This window comes from Cucumis melo, chromosome 11, assembly GCF_025177605.1.
Source record: "Cucumis melo cultivar AY chromosome 11, USDA_Cmelo_AY_1.0, whole genome shotgun sequence".
Classification (NCBI taxonomy): domain Eukaryota; kingdom Viridiplantae; phylum Streptophyta; class Magnoliopsida; order Cucurbitales; family Cucurbitaceae; genus Cucumis; species Cucumis melo.
In genome coordinates this window covers 33240303-33266644 of record NC_066867.1, presented here as the reverse complement: position 1 = coordinate 33266644, position 26342 = coordinate 33240303, and the positions used below count along the sequence as shown (strand labels likewise).

The 26342-nt window shown below is 30.2% G+C and overlaps 4 protein-coding genes across 11 annotated transcripts; 3 read left to right on the top strand and 1 right to left on the bottom strand.

The window, feature by feature from the left end:
* The first annotated feature begins 545 nt into the window (after positions 1–545).
* On the top strand, positions 546–5937 carry LOC103498990 (very-long-chain aldehyde decarbonylase CER1-like). Its single transcript, XM_008461846.3, has 10 exons — positions 546–709; positions 1013–1233; positions 1639–1871; positions 2486–2705; positions 3591–3966; positions 4470–4577; positions 4690–4890; positions 5061–5156; positions 5269–5442; positions 5540–5937. Exons 1-10 carry the CDS (start codon positions 650–652, stop codon positions 5705–5707), a joined length of 1857 nt encoding a protein of 618 aa, XP_008460068.2. The 5' UTR covers positions 546–649; the 3' UTR covers positions 5708–5937.
* A 1672-nt stretch (positions 5938–7609) lies between these two features.
* Positions 7610–11449, bottom strand: LOC103498986 (UMP-CMP kinase 3-like). Of its 7 annotated transcripts, none has more exons than XM_008461838.3 (9): positions 11273–11441; positions 10784–10849; positions 10463–10514; positions 10019–10136; positions 9658–9814; positions 9392–9472; positions 9185–9292; positions 9040–9111; positions 7610–7853 (listed from the first exon to the last, which is right to left on the bottom strand). In XM_008461838.3, the coding sequence occupies exons 2-9, from the start codon at positions 10814–10816 to the stop codon at positions 7845–7847; spliced, it is 630 nt and encodes a 209-aa protein (XP_008460060.1). In that variant the 5' UTR covers positions 10817–10849; positions 11273–11441; the 3' UTR covers positions 7610–7844. The 7 variants fall into 7 exon arrangements, with proteins under 7 accessions (XP_008460060.1, XP_008460057.2, XP_008460054.1 ...); XM_008461835.3 differs by lacking the exon at positions 11273–11441 and adding an exon at positions 11111–11161; XM_008461832.3 differs by lacking the exon at positions 7610–7853 and having other exon boundaries at positions 8681–9111; positions 11273–11444.
* A 439-nt stretch (positions 11450–11888) lies between these two features.
* LOC103498987 (haloacid dehalogenase-like hydrolase domain-containing protein Sgpp) lies at positions 11889–13791 on the top strand. Of its 2 annotated transcripts, none has more exons than XM_008461843.3 (5): positions 11889–12217; positions 12395–12500; positions 12682–12836; positions 12994–13255; positions 13516–13791. In XM_008461843.3, exons 1-5 carry the CDS (start codon positions 12045–12047, stop codon positions 13669–13671), a joined length of 852 nt encoding a protein of 283 aa, XP_008460065.1. In that variant the 5' UTR covers positions 11889–12044; the 3' UTR covers positions 13672–13791. The 2 variants fall into 2 exon arrangements, with proteins under 2 accessions (XP_008460065.1, XP_050948067.1); XM_051092110.1 differs by having other exon boundaries at positions 11896–12217; positions 12673–12836.
* Positions 13792–21173: 7382 nt separating this feature from the next.
* On the top strand, positions 21174–22769 carry LOC103498988 (uncharacterized). The gene has a single exon (XM_008461845.3). It carries the CDS (start codon positions 21442–21444, stop codon positions 22453–22455), a length of 1014 nt encoding a protein of 337 aa, XP_008460067.1. The 5' UTR covers positions 21174–21441; the 3' UTR covers positions 22456–22769.
* Positions 22770–26342: the final 3573 nt, after the last annotated feature.

Sequence of the window (26342 nt, the reverse complement as noted above, 5' to 3'; positions counted from 1 at the left end):
GCTACATTACGAAATTTTGTTATACTTTGTAAATATTTTTATCGGTCAATTTCATTATTCTCCTTTAGAAAAAGATGCAACTTTGTAAGATAGATATTTAAAAATATTAAGTTATATTTAAAAATCATTCTCCTGATTTTTTTTTTTCTCTGTTTGTGCTTTTCAATGTTGCACCTAAAATTTCGTCTGTCCCCCCACATAAAATTCAAAACCTTGTCCTAATTATGTAATATAGATGGATGAAAGAACAAGTGCCAGAGATATCTACTTATGAATTATGCTACTCACCAATCCAAAAGTAATAAGAAGTATTCCCAACTGTCAAATTACCTAAATCATTAATTTTCCACTAAAGTAGATCATATATACTTCTACAGTTTATTTTGAAATACTTTTATCAAAACAGTTTAAATGAATTATACAATCAATTCAAACAATGTTTCGAATGAGGTGAAAAGAATATATGGATGCAAACAACTCCATGTGTGTGTTTTCTTAATGGATTAAACTTCAAAGGGCATGTCGTGTAATTTCCTCATATGTTGGTGGCTAATATGGTCAACTTCTTCACTTTCACTTTCAACAAGCCAAGCCAAGTGATCTCTCTATATATATAATCTTGTGTAACCCATTGCCATGAATCACCACAATGGCTTCCAAACCAGGTATTCTCACAGATTGGCCATGGAAGCCACTTGGAAAGTACAAGGTATATGAACTCTTGGCTTATTATTTTTTTTTTTAATAGTTCAACAAATGTTGTTAACTATAAACGAGATTGGCAGTTTTGTTTTAGTTCAACTGACTCAACGTTTTAGTCGAGAGTATATTGTGTTAACGTTGTCTAATTCTCTTCTATACCCTCTCATTTTCAATTGATATTGTAAACAATATATCTTTTATGGGCTATTTTTTCTAATGAGTTCAACTGCTAATAACTTTTTAGTTGATAATATAATGTATTAGTTAATCATGCACTGATGAGTTTTTTTTTTTTTTTTTCTTTTTCTAGTTTGTGATATTGACTCCATGGGTGATTCATAGCACTTCCTTGTACTTCAGAGAAGAAGAAAAGGGAGATTTAAGTTATATTCTTATATTTCCATTTCTTTTATTGAGAATGATTCACAATCAGATTTGGATTTCTCTCTCTCGTTACCAAACGGCTAAAGGAACTAAAAGGATTGTTGATAAACCCATTGAGTTCGAACAAGTTGATAGAGAAAGTTCATGGTTAGTTCTATTTCTCTCTCTCTACTGGTTTGATTTCTTATTATTTCTGGTCTCGAACTAATTTAGTTGAGTATAACAAGTCTTGAATACTTTAAGGTTTGTTATAATATATAATATATTAAAAAAGTCCCAAACTTCTTCTCCATTAAATCTCTACCGTTTTCTAGTATCACAAATTTATGAATACTCATCAGTAACTTTATGTTTGACAGTACTATTCAACTACGTGCATACCAACAAACTTAAAGGACAAGTGGATTGAATAATGAATACTATGTATTTAGAATTAATTCTTATTTTCGATAACAGAGTACAACAATGCACCCTCTCTATTTCTCAAGTGATTTCTCATCCTTGCAATTTTTATATTAAAAAAAAAAAGTGATGGTATGTGTTTTATTGCAGGGATGACCAAATTTTGTTCAATGGGCTGTTGTTTTGCTTGGGGAGGATGGTGGTGGAGAAGGGTGAATATCTACCGCTGTGGAGGACCGACGGGGTGGTTATGGCGGCGTTGCTGCACGCCGGTCCGGTGGAGTTTCTGTACTACTGGTTTCATAGAGCTCTTCATCACCATTTTCTTTACTCTCGCTACCATTCTCACCACCATTCCTCCATTGCTACTGAGCCTATTACCTGTAAATTATATTTCTCTCTTTTTCTAATTTCCAAGCGTCGATCTACCAATTTTTCATAACGTTCGTATTGAACTTTGAATTGATCACCATCTTAAAATATCACATCATTAATGTCTTAATCAACTTAATTAGATACTTAACAAATAAGCGTAACGTGTCCATGTGTTAATTAGGATAAAGGTGTAATTTGACATGAAAAATGCTTTTTCAAAAAGTGGAGAAGAGACGTGAAAAAAAGCAACAAGTGGATGTGTGTGTTTAGACCCTACACTTTCAATGAACAAATTAATTGTTCATCTCTCCCTCTTCCTCAAATCTAGTGGATCACATGCATGTTACTAAGGAACAAAGGATGAGAATGGCCATACAAAGATAAACGTTTTTAATTGATCACACCTAAGTTTATGATCAAATGGATGATTAAATTGCACCTAAGTTGAAATAATGGACCACAATTTTAAGATCGGACGTTGATATATCAAATGCGATACCGTCTCAAGAGGAACTTTGGACCTCTGATCTTGATTGTTCGATACATGTATGTCTAAATTAGTTGACAAGAATATGTATTTTAATTGATTTTGATTAGAAATTTGTGTGTTTTTCTTTTTCAGCTGTGATACATCCATTTGCAGAACACATAGTGTATTTCTTGCTGTTTACAATACCATTGTTGGTGACAGTGCTAACAGAAACAGCATCGATAGGGTCTTTTGTTCTTTATGTGATGTTCATTGATTTTATGAACAATATGGGTCATTGCAACTTTGAGGTTGTTCCTAAGAGACTTTTCTTCATTTTTCCTCCTCTCAAGTATCTCATCTACACTCCCTCGTAAGTCTCTCTTTCTCTCTCTTTAATTTAGTATCAGGTTTGACCTTTGAGCTCAGACAAACGTTTTGAAAGTTACTAAAATAAAATAAAACTTAGACAGACTTAGTTCTTCAACTTTAATTTTGGATTTGGTGTATATCTATTTTTTATGGTCCTCTAAACTTTTCGAGAGTGTTTCATAAGTCTCTTTTAACTTTATTTCAGTTTTGTGTTAAGTTTAGAAGACCAATGAATTTTTAAAAATATTATATAGGGTAAACAACTTAATAGACATAAAATTATTAATCTAACAACCTAGTTATTAGGCATTTGTTGAATTTAATGAAAAGGTTCATAAAACGGATCTAAATAGCTTAAAGCGTTCGCTCGCGTGGATTTTTTTGAAACACAAACTCTTGTATGAAAAAAAAATTAAGAATAAATTTATAGTCATAGATCGAAAGATCATGAATCAAAAGTAATAATTTAATTATGACATGTTTAGATTAATTTGAAAAGATTTAAATTTTCATTGCTTTCAAAATCATTTCGAAAATGCTTTTAATCATTAATAAAAAAATTGAGTGGTATAGAAATATATTTAAAGTACATAATTAAAAATTGAATTGATTTTGAAGGTTTAAAAATATGTCTCGACGTGATTTTAAATATAAAAGAAAGTGATTTTATTAATTATATAGATATGAACAAACAAGAATTTGACAGGACAGTAGTACTTATACTTTATTGATTTTGGCTTTGACACATGGCTTCTAGCTCTAATATCACATCATGCATTAATAAAAAACTTGTTACACTCAAATTCATTTACTTCGTCATATTTCAAAACGAGTCTCATAAATGTTGACAAGTGACGAGTTGAAATGGACTTTGATACAAATGCAGGTACCATTCACTACACCATACCCAATTCAGAACCAACTATAGTCTATTCATGCCAATATATGATTACCTATATGAGACAGTGGACAAGAATTCAGATAGTTTATATGAAAATTCATTGTTAAGAGAAGAAGAAGTAGCAGATGTGGTTCATTTAAGCCATTTGACAACCCCACAATCTATCTATCATATGAGGCTTGGGTTGGCAACTGTGGCCTCACAACCATTTGCCTCAGAATGGTGGTTGAGTCTGCTTTGGCCTTTCACTTCTTTCTATGTACTTGTCACTTCATTCTATGGCCACACTTTTGTCTATGAAAGAAACAGTTTCAAGGCACTCAAATTGCAATCTTGGGTCATCCCTAGATTCAATCTTCAAGTAAGGCATTATAATTAATCATTGTTCCCATTCTTCCATATCGATCATACAAATACCCCACCTTGATATTTTTACTTGTTTTTTTTTTTTTCAAATTTGGTTTAAAAGTCAACTTTTGTATTAAAAAGATACAAACTATAGTAAAAAAGATAAGAGAAAAAATAGGTTTAATTTTTAAAATGTAAAAACTCATTTTCTACTACTTTTAAAATTGAATAAGAATTCAAATGTCTACCTTAGAAATATAAAAACTATGAGTAAGATATTTTCTATTATAGATGAATATTTAATTGAGGGAAAGTCACATTATTTAGAAGAATTTGACTTCTTACTCTAATCTTTATATTAAGCTATATCATCACTAAATTAGAAAATAATATGAACTGATAGATTATATTTATGAATGCATATTCACAGTACAATGATAATCATGAAACTAACAAATAATTAATTTCTTCAACATTAACTCTAATGAAGCCTAAATTTGAAATTGGTATTTGAAGTATTTCATGAAAGCGAGAAGGGAAGCAATCAACAAGTTGATAGAAGCAGCCATTTTAGATGCTGATAAAAAGGGAGTCAAGGTGCTAAGCTTAGGCCTTCTTAATCAGGCGAGTAAAAAGTTCAAACTCATGAGTTGAAAATCACAAGATTTAAAATCGTTTTTTTTTAACTTTATTGAATTAAGGAAAAAGTTATGATTTTTGAGATTATTGGATGCAGGGAAAAGAGCTAAATGAATATGGAGAATTTTACATACAAAAGTATCCAAAATTGAAAATAAAATTGGTTGATGGAAGTAGTTTAGCAGCTGCTATTGTGGTCAATACAATCCCAAAAGCCACAACAAAAGTGCTTCTTAGAGGAAACCTTTCTAAGGTTGCTTATGCCGTTGCAGATGCCTTATGTCAATTGGGTTTTCAGGTCTCTCCCTCTCTCTAATTTCTCTTAATTAATTTACTTATCTAACCTTCTTTAATTAATAAGTTATTTACAAAAAAAAAAAAGAAAAAGAATAGTCAACAAACTCAAAACATAATTAGTCTAAGTTTTGATTTTTTCTAAACTTAAAAACATATACATTGTTGTCTCAGGTGGCTACCTTGTATGAGAATGAGCATAAGAAGCTTAAATCAAAGGTCACTGCCAATTCTAACAACTTGGTCCTTGCAAAAATTACTACCCACAAGGTAATATTTACAATATGTATAGCTACGTAACTTTGTTGTTATTATATATACTTCATAGAACATTATTTAATTGTTTTTATTATATACATTATTTAACTATGTGTATTGACAGATATGGATAGTGGGAGATGGATTGGAAGAGTTTGAACAACTAAATGCACCAAAAGGGACAATCTTCATTCCCTATTCACAGTTTCCTCCAAAAAGACTTAGAAAAGATTGCTATTATCACGTCACTCCTTCCATGAGGGTTCCTTCTTCTTTTCAGAACATCGACTCTTGCGAGGTCAGTCATCAGTTGAAGAAAATATTCAAATATTACATATATATATTTATTATCTACTGATTACTTATGCTTGAATTGACAAATTTTTTGATTGCAGAATTGGTTGCCGAGAAGAGTGATGAGTGCATGGCGAATGGCGGGAATATTGCATGCTTTGGAAGGAAGAGAAGGGCATGAATGTGGAGAAACAATGTTGAGTTTAGAAGAAGCATGGAGAGCAAGCCTTCAAAATGGATTTCTTCCTTTGGAGATTCCTTCTAATTAAAATCCTCCAAAAAAGCTAAGACAGCAAATTCATAGCAGAACTACACTAAGGGAGATTAGATAGTTCCAATTTTATATCATCTTTGCTGCTTATTGATATTTGTGGACAACACTTACAGGTGTTGGTGTTTTATATTTTGATGCCCTTATGAACTTTGCTATTAATATAAATGGTAATGAATGTGATGAAATATTGAAGGAACTAATATATAAATGGTAATTATTATGGCATGGAATAATTTCTGTAAATAGTAAAAATACAAATGATGATGTCAGCTATACTTATATATAATTTTGACTTTTATCTTTTTATAAGAATTATTTGTTAGATTTTATTCCAGATATAATGACAACTTGGTATTTTCACACAGTTCTTAGGATTAAGTTAATAAGTTAATAAAATAGGGTTTGTGCCAAAGTTTATGTCTAAATAATTTAGAGAAACAAAATAATAATAGCAAATCGAATACTAATAAAACTATCAAGTCAAGTCAAGCATTGATAGATCAATTTGTGAAGAAGGTTTATTTACCAAACAAAAACTCATAAAAATATAAGAAAGGAGTATTTCCTTATTTACACTGATAAACTATACAAGTAGTAGAGAACCCTTCATTCATTTCACTTGTATTGCTAGAAGGAACGACGCACAAATTTAAAAAGTAAGGTTTTACTAGATGATATATTTACATCTAATTTGTAAAAAAGAGTCGTATTTGAGTGTATGCAAAAGAGTAGCGATGTTTTGTACGAAGAAAGAAATTATTGTTCGGTATAAAAAGAGAACTAAGTCAAATGGTAACTTAAACATAACTCAATTAATTAAAACATATATCCTCAATCAAAGAGGAGAATAAATCAATCCTAATCTTTACCTAACATTTTCCCTCTCTCAACAGTTCGACATGTGGACTATCACAATTCAGACACCAGCTAAATCTTGTTGCAGCATATAAAACGAAAAAACAATGGTAAGAATTTATAAACAAACAATATCGAAAGGTGTAGAGTGGGCAAGAATATGTTCCAAATAACAGAACCCAGTGGGGTTTTTGGAAGCTGAAGTTTTATCATTTATGAATGATTTGGGAAGGCCAAGACAGGACTTGGCCTGCAAGCCTGGCAGATAAAGAAAGAGCAGAATTCAAGAACTAACGTACTGTTTTTCGTAACTAAGTGACACAACAACATGGTGGGGAACAGCCACAAGGAAAGAGCAGATCAGGTAATTAATAACTAATAAGCCTCTATTAAGAATGGTGCCAGTCTTTTTTCTGCCATCACTCTTTATAGAATGTGAAGTATAGTGCTGAAGATGCATTGCATGTGTTTTTGAAACTACAAACTTCCATAATAAACATAAAAACATGGGCAATATGTACAAGAAGCAGGCAATTATGTCCCACCTCATAATTCCTTGTAAATTATTATGTAATCCAACTACATATATAACAATTTTATATTTAGTATGCCATATTACAATGCTCTAGTTTTACCCACAGCCTCTGAGAAAGCATACACCTACATCACTACATGAGTGTAGAACATTTAATATGATCTAGTTTAAAAACTTCTTCAATTTTTTAGTCCCTGAACTCCCAACAGCCATTAGAATAGGATATCTAATAGGATAGTGTCTAATGATAAGTTTGGAATGACTTTTTCAAGTGCTTAAAAACAGAGTTTTAAGTTATTTTTAAACACTTAAAAAGTCATTCTAGACAAACTCTAAACGATGAAACTAATATATTTAAATTAAATATACAAGACCCAATATAATGCGCATTGCATGATTGTCAACTAAGGAGGAATCTGCAAGGCATGTGACTACCATACATCAAGTCATAAGTTATCAAAAACCAACGGGGAAAACAAAGGAAAAGTTGAAGAGAGATTAGTCACATATCGGAACACTCCTTTGAAATATTATCTGCCTGCTACCATATTGCATAGTTTTGCATAGAACCCTCCAAGTACAATGAAGAATATACTTCCATATATTCTAATAGTTGATATTTCAACTGTTGCCTCAATCAGTATAAAGCCTCTAACAAAGAATTATTCTTGGAACTTATTTCCTAGGGGGAATTACCTCAATAGAGAATAACATGAATGGCATTGGTATAGAAGCAAGACTCTCAGTCATCCTGCATCAGATACAAATAGAGATACCATTAAAAGATTAAAAAAAAATCCAAGTATATTGGAACATAAAACAACAAATTTTGGTTTATGGTTGTTTCAATATGACTTTTTTTTTCTTTTCTTTCGTTCCACCCTTACAAAGTTCATACAGTTACACTTTCAAGAGAAATGCTCTTCTTTGGTTGTTTGCCTACTTTACTTAGTTCGATCTAATTGGATAAAATGACATTGAAACTGCAGGCGGGAGCCTATTATGTCATTCTCAGAATTCTTTGCAGTCCCAACCGATGGTCTAATAGAGCACCTAGTAACAAAGGGCATACAAAAAATTTGACTATACTCGTCATTGACAAATATCACATAATGAGCCTTGGCCAATTACAACAGCAGGAAAAAAAAAACGCAAAAATACAAGCCTTGAAGTGAAAAACAACATATAGTTCTTCTCTGAATCATCTCAAGGCTAAACAAATTCATCCTGGATTTAATTACAGTTCTAAAAGTAACAATTCAGGAAATGGGAAATGAAACGAGAGTAGTAAAAAACTCCACAATTAATTATATTTATAGCATGAATTTCAAATTCATGATTTTCCACATCTATAGTTAGACTTCTCAAACTAACATCACATGGTTTGATGTGAAATCATATTCCTCATTGAAAGTATCATACATGTACACCAAATATGTATATGAACCTCAAAACCCTTTACATCACAGACTTAAGCATCAGCCTGATGACAAGGGTGCATTTAGGACAGAAGGCACATCACATGCATCTAGAGTTAAACTGCAATAGCTAGCTAAACTGTATTTTGAACACGAAAAATACGCAGCCAAAAAAGATGTTTTTTCATCTCTCATTGAGCATTTATTTCTATGCACACAAATTACAGAAACCATATGTAAAATGACTATGATAAAGCATGTTTTACCGGTCGTTATTAAAAACTCCATTGGATAAATTTTCTTTCTAATCCAAAAGAAGTTTACATAAAGCTTTAAGTTCATAATTCAAAATCTTGGTATCCATCCCTTCTAAATTTTGAAGGTGGTAGCGCTCTAATAGTCTCGAAACATGCCCAATCAATACCCCTTGCAAACTCCATTTCGTAAAAAGCTCATTTTCCATTTTAGTTGGAGTTTTAATAGAGTAGATTTCTGCTGCACACGACCATGGGGTTTTACCTTCTCATTTATAGATGTAAAAACAGCTTTAACTGACTCAAATACTTCTTCAACTGGCCTTGCAGCATCAATCTAAAATTGAATGGGAAATGTCAGATTTATTTGTATGGTAAAAGGGAGTAAAATTTTCAAATTGCAGATTTACCTTATGTACTTTCCCAATAGATTCATAATACTGAACTACGGGGAGACTAGACTGTAAGAAAACCTTGAAACGTTTTCGAATTGTCTCTATATTATCATCATCTCTTCCCTGAAAACCAAGATTATTATCTCATTCGTTGAACAATATTAGTTGAAGAAGAAAGCATAGTGAAATTTCAGTTGAGAAAGAGTACCAAAATGGTCTAACCTGGTTCCTGTTTAAGATGCGCCTCTCCATCTCCTCTTCAGGGCAATCGAAAAACAGGACAAAAGCTGGTTCTATACCTGTCTGCAACACAATAGAAAGTGACTTAAATACAAAGATCTAGAAAAATAGTAGTTTTTTACCACAAAAGAGTAACTTAGAGACAATAATTTGAACATACCATTGAACAAGGTACTCGCAACGTAGTACAAAAAAACGAAATTAGAACATGTTGAAAGAAGGGGAAACAGGTGGCTAAGAAAGCTTACAACAGCCGCAAAAGCAGCACGATTTTCATCATTGCGTGGAAAACCATCTATAAGAAATTTTTCATTACCACTTTCCTCCATTGCTTTCTGGAGAAGCTTTACTGTTACCTCAGAAGGAACAATCTTCCCTTCATTCATCATACTTTTGATCATTAAACTGCAGATAATAAAATGAAAGTATTAAACTGCCAATTCACCCAAAAGCTTAAGCTGGTGGTTGAAGGCAAATTTAATTATATATCACCAACAGAAAGTATATTAACCAAAGGTCAAATTTTGTTAGTTTCCTGTCAATCATATGGGCAAGGCATATGCATAAATCTTCAAATATGTCCTTACAGCCTACATGGAACATACATACCCATTTTCAGAACCAGAATCAATTTCTCCCCTAAGAAGATCACCAGCACTAAAATGAGTAAAACCAAAGTGCTCAACAATGTATGCACATTGTGTGCCCTTTCCACTACCAGGGCCACCTGTTCATAACAATATTAAAAAAAAAAATGAAAAAACCAGCCTCAATTTCATGAGCAGCAGGAAGAAAATGTGAGATGGTGCTGTGTTAGTAACCCAAAATTTGTTCCAGGCAAAGATTCAAAAAACCATACAAGAGAAACCGCCCAGCCCATGGAACAGTGGAAAGAAAAATAAAAGAAGCTACAGTAAAAGAAAGCTATTCAGAGAACCACCAATAAATACAAACGAATTTGAAATTTCCAACGACTGGAATCTCAACCAAGCAAGGAGATCCTATACTCTCATCTTGTATGAAATCTTCCTAAAGTGTTACTGTTACACTTACCTAACACAAACACAACTGTAGGCTTCTTCTTAGCAGCACTTCCATTAGCTTCCTGAAACAGCTTAATGGTATCATTTAACAATGACAACCAAAATAAATCAAATAACAGAAAAGAAATAAAGAATATGTAACAGACCAATACTTATACCTCAAATTATAGAATGGGAAATATCAATTACAAATAATTGTGAAAAGTCAATTTATACCCATTAAACATTATTATCCAGCAAAACAAAATATCAAATCTTGTAGAGAACCCACATGAATTCAATTACAGAACCTACAACTTTTAGATTATAAAAGAAGAGAAGCAACAAATACCTCACTGGTGGACACACCCACATCCGTTTCCATGCGCCCCGACTAATATGGTTCAATAAGAAGGATCTGCAGACATTAAATTTGGGGGTAAATGTGAAAAAGTCAGAGTTGTCCAATTCTTAAATTACATGCAATAAGACACAACACAAACAATTATTGCGAAAGTTCATAAGCTTAAATTGGTAAGCAAAATCCAAACAATAAGATAAATTGATCATCAAAGAGAAACATCTTCTAAAATTTCAATTATTTCCTCACATTTAGCACATGGGCAACTGCAAATAGAAGAGCAAATTAAATTCAATCAATTTCCCAAATTTTCCCCACCATTTTTGATCACAGAGTGACCCAATTTGAAACCTTTTGCAATTCATCGAGGATTTAAAGCACACCCAAGTCAGAATTTATCAAATGAATACAAGAAAAGTATAGAAATCACAACAGTAAAGAACACATGGCATAAATCAGAAGAGGAAAGAAGGCGCTCACTGTTGAGAAAAAGGTGAAAAGTGATCAGCGAACGAGAGAATGCCGCGAAATTCAATGTGCAGAGAAGAGGAAATAAATAGAATAGAGGAGCAAAAGAAAATTGCGTGGAAAACCGCTGAGAATGTTCATATCTCATGTAAAACTGTTTCAATTGTTGAGCTATTTTTCATAATTAGTCATACAATTGGTTTATTTTTCAAATTTTATTTTAAGAGAAAAATGATGAATCTTTTGAAAAGTAATGAGAATTGATGTTATTAAATCAAAATTTAACCTTTGACTTTATATACGTATATATAATTAGTGCATTTGATGAATTGTTATTGTCATTTTGAATATAATTATTAAACCACTGAATTTGGAAATTGAAGTTGAAGGAAAAGAAGAAGAAGAAAAAGGAATAAATACGATTTTGATATGGAGAGAATGAGAATCCAATTCCCAATCACAAAGTTGATGGAAAGGTAAGAAATCCATATAGAATCATCATTAGTGTATAAATATCTATATATGACGATATGATGACAAACATTCCGTCCTAAAATCAAATTCCTGTTTAACCAAAAATCTTTATTATATATATATATATACATTAGTTAGATTTTAAGTACATGAAGATCTAATAACATACCATTTGTGATAACTATATGAACTATAATAACTAACCCATACTTAAGACTACAAGCTGTCCAAAAAAGGAGAGAGAGAGAGAGGGATTGAGTGAGTATGAAGTGAGATTTGTGGTTCACACATTAATTCAAAACAAAAAACAATGCAATCTCTTCATCATCCTACTGTTATCCCTTTACCTTTTGCTCCTCATCCCCACACCCTCCATTTTTTCAACAAACATTTCCCCTCCTCCATTTTCAGTACTAATTCATATCTCCCCCGCAGTACCCGCCGTTCTCCGCCCTCTCCCGCCGCCGTAGTCTCTGCCAGCAGGTACTCAACTCTCTCATGTGCTTCCCTTCATTTCACATTACATCCTTGCAGGTGTTGTGTGTGTTGTAGGATGTAATAATTATGAGGAAATTGAAAAGGGAAAAGATGGACTATATCATCATCATCATCATCATCATTATTATTATTATTATTATTATTATTATTATTGTCACACAGCTTGGTGGAGAAGGGACCTATTGAAGGTGTTCTGTTTGATATTGATGGAACACTGTGCGATTCTGATCCTCTTCACTTCTATGCCTTCCGCCAAATGCTTCAACAGGTCCTCCCATATTCCTCCACTTTTCTTACCTTCTACAAAAGTAAACTAAAAATGAAACATACATTATAGTTGGGAACTGATCTGTATTGTTCCAATTAATTCAATGAGTAAAAATGAAATAAAAAGGGTATAGAAAAATATATAAAAAGAATAAAAAAGAGAAATGGGGTAGTGCCTGCAGGTTGGATTCAACAATGGAGTCCCAATCAGTGAGGATTTTTTCATAGAAAACATAAGTGGAAGGCACAATGAAGACCTTTGTGGCATCCTCCTCCCAGATTGGGACCTACCTAAAGCTAGAAAATTCCTTCAACATAAGGAAGCTTATTTTTGCAGGTATATATATATTATCACTCCAACTTAACCAATATTTCGATTTGGCAGCAGAAGAGAGAAAAAGAAAATCTATAATAAACACATTTTAATTAAAAAAGGTATGAAATTTGCAAAAGAGAAAAAAAAATCTCCATATGTCTAAACACACATAATATAGATTGGCAGCAGAACAGTTGGAAGCCATAGAAGGGCTGGACAAGGTCTGCAAATGGATAGAGGAACGTGGGATTAAACGCGCTGCCGTGACCAATGCCCCGAGACCGAACGCCGAGCTGATTTTGTCGATGCTTAAACTTACGGATTTCTTTGAAGTAGTGATCATAGGGAACGAATGTGAACGTGCAAAGCCATTCCCTGATCCTTACTTGAAGGCTCTTCAAGCTCTACAGCTCTCTCCTCAACGTTCTTTTGTCTTTGAGGTTCACTTCTACCTTCTCATGATAAAGAAATGGTTTTAAGAACAATTCATAAAGTTTAACTAAACTGTATAGATATATAAACAACTGAACTCGAAATTTCTAAACTAAAAAACCAAATTTGAAAAAAGATATATCAAAACCATGCAAACGGCAATACTATAACTTTTAAAATTATAAGGACGAAATGATCGAAACTAAATGCATGCAAAGTAAAAGATTGATATTACATTGAAATATTTTGATGGGGATGAACATGACAGGATTCAGTATCAGGAATAAAAGCCGGAGTGGGAGCTGGAATGAGAGTGGTAGGTGTGGGAAGAAGAAACCCACAAGAATTATTGAAAGAAGCTGGAGCCACTTTTGTCATTCAAGATTTCAATGATCAAAATCTTTGGACCCAACTACTCTTTTAATTTTGTATTAATTCACTCCTGATCTCATATTATAATATGATAATCAAATTCATGATCCACAGATTCAAATTTAACCTATATGGATATATATAACTTAATCTTAATGTGTTCATATTTAGAAAAGTTGGTGTGATATTAACATCCATCTCTTTTGTTTGTTAGTTTAGTTGTTGTTTTCCATGAACAGCAGAGATTTTAGTTAGGTGTAGAGCACTTTTATTGTTTGGATCATCTTGAATTTCTGATAATTGATAGGTATTATAAATTTTTCTAGATTTGAAATATATCAATAGTTAATACCAACTTAAAAACTTGAATGATTTGAATCTCTTCCCATAGAACTAAAAGTTGATTAAGAGATGGTTGTAATAAAAATAAGTAAATAAACCTTACGTATGTTTTTCATTTATGGAAAATAAATATCTGACATACTGACATTAATATCATAATTGATGCTGTAAATGGTGTGAAGTAAAAATTAAATTATGGGCAGAAACACAAAGTATAAATTTAATAGATAACATTAATACATTTTTAATTAAAAGTAAAGGGGCAGAAATAAAAAAGATATATATTGAAATTATAGTGAAATATATATCAATTATTTTATAGGTCTACAGAATTTATTACCTTACTGTGTCCAAAGAGGGTGGGGTTGTCAACTCTTTGAAAACCTTACAATCATCTAATTTGTTTAACAATATAATCTCTAAACTTTGAATATTTATAAACTACTTTTAAAAATTTTAAAAGTTAAAAAAAAAAATTACAATATGAAAACACAATATTTATAACTTAGCCTTTTGATTTAATAATCTTTACAATCATTTTCTATCACACTATAAAAAAATAAGTCGGCCTATATCTACTCTTAGATCTTAGTATTGATCATAGGATTTTTAATGATCAAATTATTGTTTCAACGGTGTAATTAATTATTAGTTTTGTAGAGAAACGATTTAAATAGGAAAAGTGTTGACCAATTTAAAAATAATCATTAAGAAGTCAAAGATTTTTAATCAAACTTTAATATTTTATTTTTTTTCTTTTTTCAAAAACCAAAATATACAAAATTTCATTTGGCTTGTTCATTTTATTTTAAGCTATTATGAATATCTTACTTTATTCTAAAATAAATGTTTTATTCATTATCATTTGTTAAAAAAATTAAGATGAATTGATTTAGTAAAGAATAACTTATCATAATCAAAAGTTTCAAAAACTCAAATAATTGTTTTTTTAATTACTTGATTATTGACCTAATCCCTTTTAACAAAAACAACAATGGCATTACTTGTACGGATTCTTAACTAAGTTGATCATAGTCAAATAGCCATTTTAATATTCATGTTTTAATTTATCTTTTACTTCTACTTTATTTATTTATTTCGATACAAATTAATAATAATAATAATAATAACAAAAACATCAAAGACTATTCTTTTTATATAGTATAATTTTTATTTTCTTACTTTTTTTTTTTCATTCCAATCTCTATCTTAGACAATATAATATGAAATCATTTTACATCTCCTAATTACTTCAAACTTACAACATTATTAGTTTTTGTTCTAAGTTTTTTTTTCATTTATTATTATTAAGAACAATTCTTGCTGACTTTTTTTTTTTTTTTTGTTCTTAATTTCCCAATTGGAATATGGTATTTCTTGGGGTTTTTTTTCTTAAGAAAAATATTTTAAATTTTTGACATTCTCTAAAGCTTGCCAAATGTTTTAAAACATGAGTGCATGGAAAGAATAATAATTTGACTTCATAATTGTCATGATTATTTTTTACAAAGAAAAAGAAAAAGAACAACTTAGCTTGCACTAATAATTAGTTTATATTATACTAAGTAACACTAATATCATTCCATCACATATGATTTCTAAGTTAGATATCTCAAGTTATTAGGGCAGGAAAATAAAATAAAAAAATCGATCATTTTGGTTTTGGAAAACTTAAGTTTGGTTATTTCATTTTAATTAATACCTACAATTTAAATAATCATTTTAATTATCATTTATTTTATACATGGATGAAATATGAATCTACCAATGTATGTTATTTTAACTTTTAAATTTATAAACAATCAGTCAAAGTTTTGTTGACGTTGAATTAATCTTCATGGTTCGACTTAGCATATGACTAAAATAGGTAATTATCTAAAAATTAATTTAGAGTACTAACCTTAAGATTTAAACTTATTTAATGCATTTAATTTCACTTTTAAAATTTTATTTTGAGAAATTATAACTAATATGTTTCTTTCATTATTATTTCACAAGTTTGAAAATTTTGGGACTTATTTGGATGAAATGATAAAGACAATATTCCATTTCTTTCATGTCTAAAATATAATATAACATGATATATTTTTACCCTTTTTGCTTTTTTAATTACTTGATGTGATTAATTCTTCACTCAAATTTTACATATAAATTAAAAATTATTATATAAAAATAAATTAAAATTTTAATTATATTGCCAACAATGAGGAAAAAAAGAATCTAGCAAATTAGCATACGACAAATGAGTTTCTAACTCATGTCAAAACAAAACCAAAGTGTTTTATGTTTTGAAAAATTATGCTCATAATTAACCATTGAGTTCAATCCATATATAAATGTATTATATGTTATATTTTACTTCACTCTCCACATTATATATAAATAAATAAAAATGGTAGCAATTTGTTGCTTAGTGTCAATTCTATTAATTTAAATTATTTTAGCTTTTTTACAATTTTTTACTGAGATTTTTATATAGAATTTTGTTGAAATTGTTGGAAGTAGAAGAATTTGACATTTTTTTTATATAAATAATGATATTTGAATTCCTTTGTTTATGAATAATTAAAGAGAAATTTTGAAAAGTAAACATTCTTTTACTTCCAACTTCAAGCTTAATTCTCACCTTTCATGTATTCTAAAATAAAAATTAGGAAAAAAAAAATTAAGACCATTATTTTATAGGTTAAACAATATTTTAATATTAATAAGAGAATATTATAATCCAAATATATATTATCATTTTATCGATATTTTCATCAATTTGTTGATAAATTATAAAAATGTTGTATATCCAACGACATAAACACTACTACAAGTCTTTTTTATTATTTTCTTAAAAATCAAATTTGATACTAAGCTCGCTAAATCGGTATAATTTCAACCTTAAACTTAAATAAAGTATATGTGCCGTAATTTTTAAATTCTCGATTCAATTTTCGTTAATTTGCTCACATTTTCAAATGGAAACTATATAGTATTTTCATTAACTCATAAATAAAGGTTCTTTATTTTCACAAAAGAAAGCTTAACCAATGTTCAAAAATGGAACAACTTTACCGTATTTAATTATAATGTCCATTTTTTCTCGATTTCATAACTTACCTATGCTTTTAATTCTCGAATTTACAAGAGAACTATCTTTAACAATATTTGACGAGAAACTTATATCAAAATAGATAATTATGAAAACATAACTCGATGAAGTTTAGGCTTTAGATTGAAACACATTTGACAAATCTAGATTACAAATATATTTGTTACCATTTTTTTTTTTTTTTTTGAAGAAAAATGTAATGGTGTTTTTAAAAGAAGAAAGGAGAAAACAAATATATTTTGATTGGAGTTGTTGGGTTTTCAAGTCAATCAAATCGTAGTCAAAAAAGTTAAGAAAAAGTGTAATATAATAATAGCCACAACACCACACAAAAAAAAGGTCAACTCTATGTTCTTTGATGGAGAAAAAGTCAATTCCAAAGCTTCTAATCAATGAAATTACTAAATCATCAAAGTATATTCAATCTCAATTCTCCACCATAGATTATAAAAAAAAATGTGTATATATATATATATATATATATATATTGTCTATTGATGTGTCGATTTTTTAATGACATCGGGTTCATATATATGTAGCTCTTCTATCTATGAATTCTTGGAAAATAAATCGATTTTTTTTTGTTTTCTCCTCTTTGCATGTATGTCACTTTTTCTTACGAGGATGGAGTGGGGACGGAGATGAATTTTTGCTTATTCCAAGCCTTCTCTAATATATATAAAGAAAACAATAGGATTGTTCGTTTTAAATAAGACTAGAAGGAAGTTAAAATTTAAAAACTTTTTCATTAAAGTGGATTTCTTGGATAATTATATAACAAATTAATTGAGAGCTTGTTATTTTTTTAGAAAAAAATAAAGTAATTTGAACGAGGAAGAGTTTTGTTATTGAATCTTGAAAAACTCCATGCCTCGATCCTTAAAAAAATTTAGGAAATTTAATTTTATAATGATAGAGAATGAAACGAGTGAATAGTGTAGAGGAGGGGATGAAAATGGAGAAGTTATCATCATTATTCCGTCCTACCACGATAACATTGTCATCCCCACCTTTTATGGTCACAACCTAAAATATTAGACAAAAGACGAATTTGTTTAAGAAGATAAAAATATCAAAGATATCGAGTGAATTAAAAACCAACCTCAACAAAACAAAAATTCCTATAAAAAAAATTCATTTCTCTCCCTCTACATCCCATCAAGCTATACCATCGACCATAAGCACCAAGTTATAAGAGAAAGTCGAATATATCAAAATTTGGATCACTCGTTGTGCTTTATAATGAATCGAAAAATGTTAATAAATGAACAAAAGACAAACTTGTTTAATATTAATACTATTGGAATGAATAGTCCACCAACTATTTAAATCGATTGCTGTTGAAGTTTTTAAAATCTTTTACTACTTAAAATTTGAAAGGAAATCGTGTCAATATATCGAGACTAGAAGTGTTTACGGTTCGGTTTGAAGCTAAAACTGCACTGAACCGCTCACCTTTTTGAAACCGAACTGCTTATACATAAGTAAAATCAGATTGAAGCCGAACCACTTATGCATAAATATTAGAATCAAAATCAAAGTGCATAAATATTGTTTTGCCTTTACTTATTAGATATCGGGCCTTAGTGGCACTGAATGCCACCAAACTTTTAGGTAGTTATATACATATATATACATATTATATTTAAAATAAAGTGGTTCGGTTCGATTTTAGAATCGGTTTAATTTCTTAAATCGAGTCGAACTGCATAACAAGCAGTTTCAATTTAAATGAAACTGAATCAAACCACATGCATTCAGTTTCGATTCGATTGCAATTCGATTTGAGGTTTGGTTCAGTTTTCAACCATTTTTTGATCACCCTTAATCGAGACAAACTCGTTTTAGAAACTCTGAATCTTTCCGAAAGAAATACAATATTTGAAAGATTAAATTTGTAAATTAAAAAAAAAAAAAAAAAAAAAAGTAAAGAAGTAGATTTGGAAATTTAACATTAAGAGTGGTGACATGTCAAAGATAGATATATATATATGAATGGAAAGTAATTGGTGGAGGAAGGTGGGGCCCAGAGTATGTGGTGTCAGCTGTCTCACGTTGCTTTATATTTAGCGAAGATTCCAAATATCCTTTTTTACCTTCAAATTCCACAAAACGCCAATTAATAAACATTACATAAAGACAACATTTCTATTAATATTAAATCAAAACAATTCATATATCTTTTCTTTTTTCTTCTTTCATTTATTCAAAAATTCCAATCTTCTTCTTCTTCTTCCTTCTTAGATTGTTTTAAAGAAATTATATTATATGTTTTCATTTTAAAATAGGTTTATTTTATAAAACACCAAATAATTTTGGATGTTAATACTTTTCTATTCATCGATTGAATAACCTAAATAACTCGACAATCCGAACTACCTAATCCATGTTGTATATGAATTGAATTGAATTGAAATTTTTAATTTGGTTGGGTTTCAGAGTTGGAGATTGAAAAATTCAATTTCATCCGATTCAACGCGAATTAATAAATTTATCGACAATATAATCCGACAATCCTATCAAACTAAATCCATATTTTAAGAGTTAGGTTGAGAATTCAATTCGGGTTATTTAGATTGTCAACCCAACCAAACCATTTACACCCGTAGTTCTACTTCTAACGAGGTTTTTTAACATTGTAAAAATATTAAAATAATACTTTTTTAAAACCACAACAAAATAGATTCAAGGAAAATTGGGTTTATCTTAAAGTTGACTATTTAATTTATCAATTTTTTTTTTTAATATTATCATCTTTTCATCAACTTAATTTTCTTAATTCAAATATAAACCTTTCATTCTTGATAATCTTATATATTCTTGATAATCTTTTTCATTTCAATACAATACATATGGATGTCAATCTATATATATGATTGGTGTTTAGTTTCAATTGTTTTTTCCTTACATATTTGAATGAATCATAAATATTTTAAACTTTTGACCAAATATAATAATTAACCTAAAATTTAATTAACCATTTGACCAAATAAATTAGATGATTAAAGAAACCATTTTAAAAAAAACTAAACAAGGCCTCCAACTAATATAAATTAATTAATAAAATAACACCTCTAATTAATATAAATTAATAAACAACACTCAAATCATTTTTATGCAAACACCATATGGCCCTTTCTCTCTTTTGTTTAAAAGAAAAAAAACAAAAGAAATCAAACAACACTTTTAAGTGTGCAATTGCCACATCATATGATCTATTTAAATCTCATTTCCCCCACCCTAAAGAATATAATGTGTCTCCATATATCTTAATTACATCATGATTATGCTAAAAAATTATCTTAAAATAATGATTATGACTGTTATCAAAATTAAGTTAGAGGTTCGAATTTTAGTTCATCTCGTGTATATATATAGAATATAAGATTCAAAAAAATTAGCTTACACTTTCTCCTCTTATTTTGTGAGGATTGAGTTTAATTTTTATTTGCTACTTCTAATGTGTGGTGTTAAAGTCTACTAATTATTTTTTAAAAAATAAACTTAACTATTATCAAGATTAATTAAAAAATCATATGACTAATCATCCAGATGACAAACTTGCTAAACATATTGACAAATACAACACAATTTTAGGGTTTATGTTAGATGATAACAGTTTATCAGGGTGAAATCACATAAAAATTATTTAAAAGTAAAAGTACTCTTAGTTAGCATGAAAAATCGAAAGGGATGTTTTGATTGGAGGATGATGATAATGATATTTTTATTTTAGAGAAGATTTATATAATAGAATTGCAATAATTAAACTCCTTCAATTATTTTGTTCACATATATATAAACACACATACACATATTAGTTACACATGCTAATTAGCTATCACTCCCAAAAAAGAAAAAAAATAATAAAAATAAAATAAAAAAGCACACCAAACTCAAATATAGAAAAGGAAAAGGCAAAGAGTGAAACAAAATTAAACAAATAATAATAATAATAATAATAATAATAATAATAAAATGAAGAGGGAACTTTATTTTTTTAAAAAAAAAAAAAAAGAAAAGGAAAGAAAAGAAAAAAAAAAAGTTAATTGTTAATTTAAGAATAAAGAAATATATAAATATTAGTAAGTCGATGTCTCTCTCAAAAACATATGATAAGAGTGATATTACCTTTTTATTCCCCTCGGAGACAAAAGAAGAAGACAAACCTTCTCCTTTTCATCCTTTCTTCCTTCTTCCTCCCTCCTCAGATCTCTTTCATTTCTCAAAAATGCTTCTCCATATCCAAATTCATCTTTACTGCTCTTCTGGGTTTCAATTTCTTTCCTGATTTTTTGTTTTCAATTTCTCCTTTTTATTCACTTTTGGGTTTCGTTTCGATTTCATTCGATTCTTTTCGATCTTCTCCTCCGCCGCCGCGGAATGAGGTGCAAGAAGCATCTCTCTGACGTCACCAGCGCTGTCGGAGTCTGCGCCACTTGTCTCCGGGAGCGCCTTCTCTCTCTCATGGCTGCTCAAGCCAGGGCCGAGGCTCAACAATTGCAACTATCTCGACTTCGTTCCTCTACGGCGGCGGCAGGGTCGGAGGATTTACCAAGGAAGTCCGATCCTCTTCCACCTCCGCCTCTGGTGTTTCCGCGTTCTGTTTCTCCCTACGTCTCCCGGCGGAAAGTTGAGGATTCGTCGTGGAGCTTTCAGAGTCCGTTGGATGATCGACATCGTCGATTTCATCATCGCTTCTATAGTACTCCACAGGTTGGACCTACTTACTACGGCGGCGGTATTTCTAGTTCTTCTTTTGTTACTACCGGCTCTGTTAGTAGGAAACAGAGGAGTAGATTTTCGTTCTTCTCTAGTCTTTTCAGGTCCAGATCCGAGAAATTGGATTCACTTCCTCGCGATTCTTCTCATTCTACTTGTGAACCCGTATCTTCTTCCTCTTCCACTTGGTTTTCATCAATGTTCTCCCGTCGGAAGAAGAAGCAATCGAAGTTTTGCTCTATTGAAGAACAAATGGATCAGAGGAAGAAGCCGCCCCCATCGCGATTCTTCTCTCGTGGAATGTCGCCAGCTGGTGGAGCGAGTGAGGCGGACGGAGATTTCGATGATCGCCGCGACGGATCCCCATCCGCGAGCGGTTACTCCTCTGAATCATCGAAGTGGAAACCGTCTCCGGCAGCGTCTCATGGATCGACAGCGAGACGAGGAAGACAAGGACTGAGTCGGAATGTATCTAGTCTTGCGTTTTGCTTGAGTCCACTAGTGAGAGCTAGCCCTAACCACCGTCACTGGAACCAGAAAGGACTGCCGCCGGAATTTGTGTATACCGGCGATGTTAGGGTTCCGAACAAGCCTCATCTCTCCGAAGCGGCGTCGTTTTGCGCGAACCGGTCTCGAAAACTTGCGGATTTCGGAAGAGTCAATGCTAACCGTTGATTTTGAAGACCGTTGACATCCTAATTGACGGTGCTGATTTGATCTCTCTCCCACTTTAAAAAAAAAAAAGGAATCTACAAGTACGGTTTTGCCCTTCCTTCCTCTCTACACCAATTGTTTATTATTACTATCTTCAGCTCATTCCTCAGTGTAAAAGTTGGAAAAAAGAATTATAACATTAAAATAGTTTGAAAAAAAAAAAAAAAAAACGAATGAAAGAAAGAAAAAGAAAGAATTAAATTTTTTGTTATTTCTGTATATTAATTAATTAATGTTGATGACACAGAAATGAAAAGCATTTTTCGGTTTATATTTGGGTTTGGATTTGGAATTCAATTTTTCAAATATGGAATCTAAGCCTTTTTCTCTTTTTTTTTTTTTTTTTTTTTTTTTTTTTAAATTTTATTTTTACTTATTGATTCTTAAGATATTTAATTTAAACAATGAAATTAAATGCTTGTTGGCAAATGGGTTGTGGTTTGGTCCGGTGGTTGAAGATTTGATCGAGTGGATATAGCCCCTCCACGTGTACGGTCTTTACATTTCAATATATATACATATTTTAAACTATCATATTTTTATTATTATTTTGATACTTTTTTAAATATTCGTTTTATTTCCACTAATTTTGTGTGGTGAATTAATTTTTTTTCGAAATTCAATTGGATAAAGTTTCTATTTTTTAAAAAAATAATTTGAGAAAAATGGCATTTTTTGTCACTAGAATCTATTTGGTTAAATGTACCTCTTGTCCTTTTACTTTTATGATTTTTGTTTTTGTATTTTTCAAAAATTTTCATTATCATTCTTTTGTACTTTTATTTCATTTGGGAATATTTAATATTTTTCTCATTTTAAATTTAATCCTAATTTGGTTAAAAATTTAGGACACATTTCTATTACTAGTGGGAATTCATAAAAATTCATTGCCATAAGAGTTTATTTGTGGTTTTGGTTTCAATCCAAAGTAGGAAAGAATCCAACAAGATTTTGGTGGTTCTTAATCTTTTTAATCACAATACTGCTTTTGAAATTTGACTTGTACGTAACTCTTCTTCTTCTTCTTCTAAAAAATATTTTAAAATTAACTTTACATTAGTGTTGTATCAAATTTGGGTTGAATTAATTAATGTCATGTATTAATTACATATTAGAGAAATTATAGTCTTTAAAATTGGATTTTTCTTTCTTGGTCAATTTGGTATTTAATTATATTAGTTGGGTTCTGTTTTATAGTCTCTCTTTCCCTTCTCATTTTCAACCTTACACCAAAATTTTGAGCACTTTTCTTTTCTTCTTCTCTTTAATTCCTTACTATATGGTCCTAGAAATTCATGACACGTAATAAATTAATAAAGATAGAGTCAAACTGCTACACTCGCAATCATAGTGTTCACATTAATATATTAATACAAAGTCTTAATTTAAGTTGTTACCAACCCTAATTATTATAATATCGATAACGACAATGTTAACATATAGTTCATATAATCGGGTGGTTTCTTTTTTCAGTTTATCTCGAGTTGGGCGATTTGAACTTTGGGTTTTCTTTTTATCAATGGAATATATACACTTCATTTCATTTAGGTGCTTATTTTGACATAGATATTAAGACATCTAGAATGATTGAGACTTTAGTCTCTCACAAAAACTTGCTTCATCTAAATGGAATAGTGTAGGGTTTGGTTTCTGAACTTTCAAAATATCTATTTTAGTCGTTTCTAATAAATTTTATTGAAAACAATCATTACTTTTTACCTTAATCCACCTTGCTATTAATGTTGAACTCTAATTTATTTTGTTTGAAATCATATACTTGTATTAACGGCTAGTACGTACACACAAACTAGAAGGTCACAGTGCTATCATTTAAATGTTGAGAGAGGCTAATGTTAAACTAAACATTATATTTTAAAACTTCGAGACCAAAGGTTGGTTTTCAAAATTGAATTTTCAAAGACTAAATTCGACATTTTGAAAGTATTTCAAAGACAAAAGATGGAATAAACTCAAAAATTTAAAAACTAAAATATGATTCAAACCTATGTAAAGTTAACGTTATTTTATAATCGAAAATTCATCCTTTTGATTGAATTGTGTGTAATGTATCGTACGCGTCGAAAGGTCGGCGGGGAACCGGATGGTGGAGGAGTAGGGTGGTTGGTGGAGGCAACCACCGGATAGGGTTAAGAAATAGGAAGACTAAGAGTGGAGGAGTGGGGTCAAAAAAATATTGTCCATCAAACCATCTAATGTCCTTTATTTTTAGAATCTCTCATTTTTCACTTTTCTTCTTCTTCTTCTTCTTCTTCTTCTTCTTCCCTTTTTCTGTCTGATTTTAGCTTGGATTTTAGCAAAAGATTCAATGCCGTTTGAGATTTATTTAAATTTAGCAACTTTATGAAAGAGAATTGAAGTGATAGATCGACCAGAATTTTGAAAATGATTTGAAGTAACTATTACATTTCATATAACTTCTCTATGATATTTCAATTCAATATAGCAAGAGTATAAATACAATCGAGCCCATATGATAACAATTGGTTTACTCTTAGAAGAGAAAAAGAAAATCTTTAAAATTTATGGTAATGTAATGTGTTTAATTAGGAAGTAAAAATAATCAAAAACATTTCTAAGTTTTGAAACATGGGGGAGATAAAATTAAATGAATAGTACTATATATAAAGGTAAAAAGATTTTAAATCTAAATTATAAAGTTGAAAAATTCAAATGTAATTGAATATAATATAATTACAGGTAGGAAAAAAGAAGAACTTTTGTCCCTTCCATTCAAATATTTTCTGGTTGTTTAAAAATTTAAAAACATTCACCTTTTCCAACGTTAACTGAATCAAAGAATTGTTCTTTTGTTTGAACTTAAAATTTTACAAAAAAAAAAAAAAAAGAAAACATTATCTTTTTAACTCAGAAAACCTTCTTGGGTTTCTCATCTAAGAAAAAATCAGTTTGGTTTTCCTTTTTTGGGGTTTGTTTTCTTTTTGTTTTGTTTTCTTATTGGCTTTAGAGCGGTTTGTTGTTCAAACTTAAAAGTCACTCTCAAAACACACACATGTTTTTGGATTTTGTTTCATGTGGCCTCTACTTTTTTCTTTTCAAACTTTTGTTGTTTAAATTTATCTCTATGATAGTTTTTTGTGAAAAATTTAAATGAATTAATTAATTTTTACTTCAAAATTGTATCAATTTCCCCATGTGGGTATGTGGGTATGTAATGAAAAGTGATTAGTATTCATTTTACGGGTGTAGTTGACGTATGTTCTCTTAGATAGGATTTCAATGTTTCATAAGGATTATTATTTGTCCACCAAGAATCGGGGATGTCATGAAAAGAATCCACGTGTTTGAGAAATATTGTAGGGTTGATCTTAATTAGTCGAGGGCTAAACCCTAGCACCTTCCCCTAAGTCCATTTTTTTTACTATGGTGATCTCAATTTGGACCGAATGATCGACATATGCTAGACATGACTCATTAGGTGTTTTTACTAAGCACGTTGGTTTGAACCAAGCCTAAGATATGACATACTTTCGTCTTGAACATTGTTATTTTTTTTTTTCGACTATCACTCTATGAGATAACCCTCTTTGACATAATCAACATTATTAATAATCAAAGAATAAATTAGGCACAAAAAGTGACGTTTATTCAAATAAATTGAAAATTGATTTTACATAAATTTAATAAGCAATTAAATCTACTAAACATAACTTAAATGGTTATGAAGATTCTCCCCCATAATAGCTACCTCTATCCCAACACAATCCCAAACAATCAAAGCTTTAATTAATTGACTAAAACTTGCAATGTAATCCTAATATAAACCCTTATTCCAAAACCATTATTTTCTTTTTTTATGAAGACACAAT